The 9066-nt window shown below is 37.9% G+C and overlaps 1 protein-coding gene across 1 annotated transcript; it reads left to right on the top strand.

Annotated features, from left to right (window-relative positions):
- The first annotated feature begins 244 nt into the window (after window positions 1-244).
- On the top strand, window positions 245-2051 carry LOC112507774 (pentatricopeptide repeat-containing protein At4g21065-like). Its single transcript, XM_025112484.1, has one exon. The coding sequence runs from the start codon at window positions 245-247 to the stop codon at window positions 1964-1966; it is 1722 nt and encodes a 573-aa protein (XP_024968252.1). The 3' UTR covers window positions 1967-2051.
- Window positions 2052-9066: the final 7015 nt, after the last annotated feature.

The raw sequence follows: 9066 nt of genomic DNA, 5'->3' as shown, positions 1-9066 counted from the left end.
GGGGAGTGATATACCCGTCCCCGTCCCCGTCCCCGTCCCCGGCTTGCGCCAAGCGGGGATCCCCGTCCCCGTCCCCGAGACCCGATTTTTCGGGGAATCCCCGTCCCCGACCGGGGCGGGTGGACCGGGTTACCCGACGGGTCGGGGTCCATTCCCATCCCTAATCATACCCTAATAACAGAAGAATTATTATTATTATGGATTCCCGCCTGCGAAGAGTTAACATCCCTCTTTTACAGGAACCATGGAAATCACAACAATGGCGCAAGCTACACAACTACACGCCCAATTTCTGAAATACCCACAAACGGATCCTCAAAACCTAAGCAAAATCTTCAATTTCACTGCTCTATCTCCTTCTGGTAACCTCACATACGCACGCCACATTCTTAACTCTCTACAAACCCCAACCAATTCGTATTTCCACAATACCATGATACGAGCTTACTCTGACTCACCTGACCCCATTCAGTCCATCTCCCTCTTCCTCACCTTGCATAATTGCGAAGACCCATTGTCTCCTACACCTGACAGTTTCACTTACCCGTTTGTCCTCAAAGCCTGCTCCAAGCTAAAACAAAAAAGATTCGGTCAGCAGCTCCACGGGTTGATATACAAGTCTGGGTTTGCCCTGGATTTGTATATTCAAAATGCCCTGATCCATTTCTATTCGGGTTGTGATGAAACGGGACTAGCATGGAAAGTGTTTGATAAAATGCATGAGAGAGATGTGGTTTCATGGACTTCGATAATTAATGGGTTTGTTGATAATAAGAGGACTGTTGAGGGTTTAGAATTGTTCGAGAAGATGGTAATGGAGGGTTTTGAACCGAATGATGTTACTGTCATTTCAGTTCTTAGAGCTTGTGCTGATACTGGAGCTCTAAGTGTAGGCATAAAATTGAATGAATATGTTAATGGTAAAGGAACTGGGTTGAAAAAGAATGTTGTTACTGCTCTTATTGACATGTATTCAAAATGCGGGTGCATAGATAGTGCAATGCGAATTTTCAATGAAGCTGTCAATAAAGATGTTTATGTTTGGACAGCAATGATAGCTGGCCTTGCAAGCCATGGCCTATGCAGGGAAGCTATTGCATTATTTGATCGCATGGAGATTGTTGATTTGAAGCCAGATGAGAAGACAATGACTGCTGTATTATCGGCTTGTAGGAACATGGGGTGGGTTGATAAAGGTTTAACATATTTCAAGAACATCAAGAAAGTATATAATGTAAGACCAACTGTACAACATTATGGGTGCATAGTAGATTTGCTTGCTCGAGCTGGACGACTAGAAGATGCTCAAGAGTTCATCAAATCCATGCCCATTGAACCTGATGCTGTTCTGTGGAGATCTTTGATATGGGCTTGTAAAGTTCATGGAGATACCCAGAGAGTGGAGCATTTAATAAAACACGTCGAAGGTTCAAAGATGGATTCTACTGATGATTGTGGAACTTATGTGCTGCTTGGTAATGTGTATGCATCTAAAGGGAAATGGAAGAATAAAGCAAAGGTGAGGCGGCTAATGAATCAAAAAGGGCTTGTAAAGCCATCAGGGCACAGCCGGATTGAGATTGATGGTGTTATCTATGAATTTATGGCTGGAAGTACTTGTCACTTTGAGGCGGAAAGCATTTATAAGAAGTTGGATGAAATAGAGGAGGAATTGAGGGGCAATGGTTATTATCCAAAACTATCAGAGGTTTTGCTTGAAATAGACGATGAAGAGAAAGCATCACAGCTACTTCACCACAGTGAGAAGCTTGCAGTCTCTTTTGGACTGATAAAAGCCAAGCCAGGGACCATAATTAGGATTGTAAAAAACCTACGATCTTGTGAGGACTGCCACTCTTTCATGAAATATATTTCGAGTGTTTACCAACGAGAGATATTAATTAGGGATCGCATACGTTTCCATCATTTCAGGAATGGAGAGTGCTCTTGTGGGGATTATTGGTAATATGAACAATAAAAATAGATGAGTGTGAGTGAAAGCAAAAGTTTCTGACTGAATCATAGATGCAACCTGGACTTGGAAGTTATGTATTTCTTCCAGTTTTGTTGTATGATGCAGTTTGTAATCTTAAAAGTGCATCTTTTCAATGATTCAGATTGATTGCTAGCCAACCAAGCCATGAATTCATATTTCATTTTGGTAGATATTACATGCTTGCTGTCTCATGGTTTGACCTTTAACCACAAAGATTCTGAAAATGGAAGTCTTCATGTTGTGTTGTTTGCGAAGCACGCAAAGATGTCCTAAACATTTAGGGGTAAAACCAGGGGCGGACCTACGTAGGAGCATACAGTAGCATGGGCCACCTCTTCATGGTTCTATTGTATGGGAAAAAATTACATTTTTTATGGGTGCCACTGTATTTTTTGTTGGGTGCCCTTATATTTTCTGAAACTGAACTCTTTGCACAAGTCTTTAATGGTGGAGTTGGTAAATGTTGCTGCCTTTGTACAAAACACTTGGGTTTGAATCCCACTTTTATCAAATTTCTTAGTTTTCAGCTTATATTTTGGTGTTCTTTATACACCTCTTGTGTCTTGAAAAAAATTGTAGATAGACTTGAACATGGGTTCCTTCTATGCAGGGACAAGGAAAGTGTGCATTTTGCAGAGGCAATCGGGATGCAGATTTTCACTGTTTGTTTCTTCTTCCTGAGTGGATATTGACACCCCTCAAGTAGTCTGGTGGTTATGTGGTTCATGAAGTGATTGTTTCTGTGGAGCAGAGATAACCGGTAGCCCATATGAAAAGAGCAAGGTCTACTATTTGGAGATCATGTAGCCTGAAAATTGATTTCAATGGATTTTTTCTTAATCAGCTTTGTTTCTTTCACTTTTTCATTGTTGACATGCCTGCTTGCTTTCATGGTAATCGATCGTTATTCACAATGAATGTTCTTTTGCTTCAGACCATGTTTCCTGGCAATTGAACCTGGACGGCTCAGTCTTCATATAGCAATTGCAGTGAAGAGTCTCCATTGTCCATTTCCATGATAGACTAAAACATAAGATTTTTGGTATTGGCTGAGTGTGTGTGTGTGTGTGCGTGTGTGTCTGTGGTCCACTTGCCTTGTTACAACTGATGATATGAGATATTATAAGCCTATTTAGAAACTGATTTTGCAAAAACATTTGTCACAGACATCTTCACTGATATTCATACATCATGCACACTTCACATATATCTAAAAGGGTAAAGCTTATCCCCATATCATGTTAAAGATCTCCCAGATTAATGGAAGTTTGTCATAATCGGCAGGTGGGTTCCATCTCCCAAAAAAGGTTTGGAGTGATAAGTGGTAAAAGGTTTCATGAGAAGTGCAGAAGAAAGCTCTAATTGCATTATTTGCATATGTTTTGCAGGCAGTACGTCTCTTTGTGGGTTTATTTTGATCTTATGGATGTACCCGAGATGTGACTTTGATCTATGGGGGGAGAGAGAGAGAGAGAGAGAGAGAGAGAGAGAGAGAGAAAAGGTATCTACTTCTATTATGGCATTATTTTTACATGCAAAAATTGGTAAATGCTTTATGTTGTGATAAGTTGTTGATGGTTGATCAAGTGCTTGAAATTAAGGTGCTTTCTAGTAGCACTTCTTTCTGAAAATGAGACATATTCACTCTTCAACCTTTAGAAAAAGAATATACTTAGTTTATCCCTGCATTAGATTGAAGTGTCTTAATGTGCTGTGAATGGTTTTCAGAAAGTGAAAAGACGGAAGTCTAATGGAGAGAAGTAAACCTTTTGTTTTCTGGTATTAGATTGGTTGTTCCACCATCATATTTCATGATCATAATATCTTGCCATATAAAAATACAACTCAACCAAGTGGCTTAACCATTATCGTATTATTGAAAACTCGAGTCGATTGGCAACTCTACCACCCTAGAATGACATTACTTACGAAAAGAGATTGAACACAAAGTACCACTTCCTCCAATCCCCTATTTATGGAGATTTTCCCAATCTAATAAAAGAACTTCATACCAAATGGTCTTTTGGCCTAGCAGTATCCAGGTCTTTGGCCTCCAGGAGGTCAGGGGTTCAAACCTTACCGTAGGTGAGGAGTGCGTCTGAGTTCATTTGCCATATATAAATATTATATATATCAGAAAAAAAGAACTTCATATTGGCGTAATGCCTTCAGAAACTATAACGTGTACAACACTAATAAGAAAGTGATCCACTTAAGAAGGGCAAAAATTCTTCCATCATATTATTGTTATCTTTCACACAAGTAATTTGTCTTCCCTTCTTTCTTTGGCTGAATTGTCTTTTTTATATACTATCTTAAATGAATTTTGTCTGCTTCAGTTTGAATGCAATTTGTTTCTTTTTGGCTTCTTGGTGGTGTAATTATAGCCACTACACAGTGCAGTAAAGGTTAAATCACACTGATTTCCTGCTGGTTCTCTCATTTGAACCATCAATTACCTCATGAGAAACCTAACTTATATGGTGAAAGTATTCCTAACCCCCAAGCAATAAGGAACCTTAATCCTTATCTTAAAACTTAAGTCGTTTTCGCCATGCAACTTTTTAAGAACTTCTTCTTGTTAACTTAGAGAACCAGTTTGATGGTGCCATCACCACATAAGCTTCAAAGTTTTTGTAGAAAACGAAACGTTTGTTATATCTACTACTATATATAAAATGATATGATATGTTTCTGCAGTTGCTCGAGATGTGTTAGTTGTTGTTTATAATAATCCTATTGCTTTGATTCTGATCCTTCTCACACCTACTCTAATCTGATTCAAAACTTGGAAAATAATTATTGCGTTCGCATCACACAATGAAAAAGAAGCATCATAAAGTTGCACCAACCCACAACGTATGTGGCCACTTTGGCTATGATCATTGTACCTTGTGTTGGTTAAAGCAAACTTGACATATACTAAGCCATCTGATATATGAATCTCTCATTTTTCTCTCTCCAAATTACGCTTATGAATGTTACAGTTAGGGTAGGATACCAAAGGGCCTAAAGTCCAAGATCCATAAAGTGATTCAGTTAGTCACACATTCACCTGTCAGATCAGCCGAGGTTTACAGGGGAACGACCACCGTTGACCCATATCCTGTCAGCCAAGATGTCTTGTACCTTCATGGGAATTTAAGTCAAAGGAGCCTCAAGAACCATTGTTTGATAATTTCCGTATGTAGAGTTGTTGTTGTGTGTGTGCATGTGTTATGTATATCTATATGACCCTGGGCCAGGAGTGTGAAACAAGGAGACATACCCATGCCAATTCCTTGGCAGATAATACCCTCTCTTTTAAATGATATCATACACAAGGTCCCCCCTATTTTGTTAAATACTCAAGGGTATTTTAGACAATTAACTAGAAGCCAAAACACTTTTAGATGTGCAATTTTTATAGAATGGGAATCTATATAAGTTGATGTTTCTAGTATTCTCATCATCCAATCAGTATTCAACTAATAAGACAATAATTCACTAAATCCATGATCTATTTCTTTCATGTTGTAACTTGGCATGGGAAAATCAGGTTCTAACATCATCAATCAGGGTTGCTTTAATTAGCTGAAGATTACATTTAATACACAATTAATCACCCACTAAACAAAACCAAGAAAAGGACACCTTTTCCCGACCTCATGTGAACCATTCAGAGTTTCAAACTAGCATAGCTGGCCACATGTTCCCACAATCTCATAAAGAAATGGGAAAAAAGCATGACAAGAGATTTCATCATCTTTGTCCCTCTTATTATGCTCACTCTCTTTCTAATAAAAGAGCCTCTCTCTGATTACGAATTCTAATGAAAAATCCGTATGATTGTTTCACAAATCTAACCATAATCATTGATTCTTGTAGATGATTAGAATTGAGATCAGTTTGGAAGTGAGAGTGTATCTATGTTATTATCAGTTCCTGCACTTTCTTTGTTCTTCTTTGAGAACTTGTATGTCTCTTTTGTGTTGTACCTTTCCACTTCATCCCACACATACAGTGATCGAAAAAGACGCTTGGTAGCGCGTATCTTTTGTTTGTTATATATTTATGGTCTACCTGTTAATGGTTAATCATGCCGAAAGTAGAATGTCAAGGACAAAAGAACCACCCACCACCCAACTTTCCCTGCAATAACTTCTTATCTTGTTGGTTAAGAACTGTATATTTGTCTTTCCATCATAAAGAATGTGTCTTTCACTGAAATGATATCCTTCAATAATTTTGCATGGTTACTTTGTTTTATGTCTCTGATATCTGATTAATCCTTGGAATCATCTTCCTACATTTTGTATGATTTTTCATAGTTATAGGCCCGGGTATCAAGGGAAGCACGAAATTTTCACCGTGTTCTCAAAACCTTTACAAAAAGATCATCTGTTCTCTGAACTTTTTAGGAGCGGAAGAAAAGGAATAGGAGGGAAAAATACCATCTATGTTTCCTCCGAAATGTGGAAAGAAAGAAAACCTATGATCTTTTATGACGAAAATACCCTCATAAAACAATATATTTGAAAAGATGACATCTTTCATTTCCTTTCTCTCGGTTCAAGAACAAGAACACTTTGTTTCCTTTCCATTCTTTTCCCCTTTTCTTTTCTTTCCCAAATTCGAGAACACGTGCGATTTAAATGGGTATGATTGCGAATAAGAAGGGTTCTTTTAGTCAATGGCGTTATCGTGAAGTGGTGGTGATTATGGTTGGGCGGTGGAGGAGGTGGAAGTTGAATTCCTTTAGATGCCCATGACGTATATATTCGAAATCAAAGGAAAAGAATGAGCATATCATCTATTCGAATAGTTTATTTTTGTGTTTTTATATGATATTATTGAAAAGAGCTTTTCTTGTTCTATGACATGAGTGGTTCATATTATATATAGCAAAATCAGCTTTTGCTAAACCTGTAATCAACTTTTATTTCTTCAACTGCAAATCACATGCATCCAATCTGCTGATACCCCTTTCTAGATGCTTAAATCTTAATCAACAATCAAGTTCAATGCAAACGTAATTTATATCGTATGAAATTCCCATCTTGCCCTTCTTCCTGGAAGCATACTTTTGCTAATTGGTCTTTGTTATTACTTACAGGAAATGGAAGTCTAAAAGTTAACCTTTTTCTTTCTTCCTTTTGTATGAGAATGATCTGAGACTGCAATTATGTAAACAATGCTGAAAATCTGGATTAAATGTAACAGGTACCCTTGCTGAGGGCATTTTGGTAATTTCCTTTTGTTTGTGAAGATTTGTTAGCCAAGTTCTAATGTAAAACAACACCCTCTTTAACAAAGTAATTGAAAAGTAAGTCCTACCGTTTTGTATATAAATCCGTAATTTTCTTGGCTCGGATTGTGACTTAATCGTGACAACCTTCGTCTCTTTCTCTTTTTTTGGTTCGTTTTCCAAAAAAATAAGCAAAAGCATCGGGTTTAAATTTTCGCGCATTAACCGTTTTTTCTTAAAGATTTGTGTTGTTTGTTTCTTTATTTGATTGAGAAGGAAAAGTTAAATGGGATCTAAAGAAATCCATCACTTTGTATTTCTCAATTGGAAATCAAGTTGCAGGCCCCTGTTGCTGATGTTCCTTTGGCACTTTCTTCACATGAAAAGGTTAGGCCTTTGTCCTTGGCCTAAATCAGCAAATGTGTATTGTGTACAACTTTTAATGCATCAAGTACAACTCTAAAGCCTTGATTTGTTTGTAAAAATAGTTTCTTTGTTGTGGTTTTGATTTTCGCTTTGGAACGGGCCATAAGCGGCCGTTAACTCGGGCCTATTAAGTGACCCCACGTGGTAAGCATGTGAGGGCAATTTGGTCATTTTACTTGTTTCTTTATTAACTTTTTTTATTGTACAAGTTTGAATTGCATGGATACAAGCTTGAACCGGCTTCCCAATCTTGGCTCCCCAAACTTGAATGCAATCCAAACTTGTACATATGCATTGCAATGTCGTACAATAAAAAAAATTAATAAAGAAATAACTAAAATGACAAAGATACCCTCACATCGTGAGGTGACTTAACGGGGTCTCTTTAACGGGCGTTAAGGCTAGGGATCAAATCGAGAACAAAACTGAAAGCACAAGAAAGATTTTGTTATTTTTAAACTGAAAGGACAAAACCCAAAGTAAAATCAAACCACAGGGACAAATTTTTTTTTTTTTTGATTAACCTGAATATCCAACCTGCTATGCGAGCTGACTAATCCCAGGACGACCACTTGCTTTGCAGATAGCCCGAAGTCACCGCATTTGGACCTCCATGGCCACAATGGGATTTTTATTTCTCCTTGGATTTGAACCTGAGACCTCCTGGTATTTTTGACCTTTGGAGGCAAGCTCAAACCAATCAGGCACCACCCTTGTGGTTAACATGAAAACGTTATCACCTTTTTCTAATGCAATCAGCAAATCATTAGCAAAGTACGATTTTTATTGCAGATATACGAGTCGACCTATATAAAACGCCATTTGCTTAAGGAAAACGAAACAAAAAACGTGTAAGTAGCAATTTCGTCAAAGGCATGTATAACTTTTATTGCATAATAAACGGATCACTTAATGGCATTATTGTTACCTGTACATCATTGAGTTGCTACATGGAAAATGATTTCCACATGCATGGAGTCAAAAGTTAGGTTTTTTCTACGAATCCAGAATACTGTACAACTTTTTTTTTATTAACCTGGATATCCAACCCGCTAAGCGAGCCGACTAATCTCAGGGCTTTGCAGATAGCTCGGAGTCACCGCATTTGAACCTCCGTGGCCACAAGGGGATTTTTATTCCTGCAAAATGTACAACTTTTACTGCAAGATGTATATGTCCAGCTATCACTCAATAGTTGTCAATTATTTGCTAGGAAAACATGATTCCCCCATTGAACAAAAAAGTCTAATAAGTACCAAGTTGCTCTTTTTCTCGTGTTTTAGCTATTGTTTTGTATCTATTGTCAATTTTAGCTTAACTGGTAAGGATGTGAATGGTTACGGAATGAACGGAAAGTATGCAATTAGACTCCAGGTACTACACACTTATATACGGAATGCGCATTTTACATTTCTCA

This window comes from Cynara cardunculus (assembly GCF_001531365.2).
Source record: "Cynara cardunculus var. scolymus isolate 2C chromosome LG 2, CcrdV1, whole genome shotgun sequence".
NCBI classification, from domain to species: domain Eukaryota; kingdom Viridiplantae; phylum Streptophyta; class Magnoliopsida; order Asterales; family Asteraceae; genus Cynara; species Cynara cardunculus.
The sequence above is the reverse complement of the archived record's forward strand: the minus strand, read 5'-3'. Positions and strand labels throughout refer to the sequence as shown.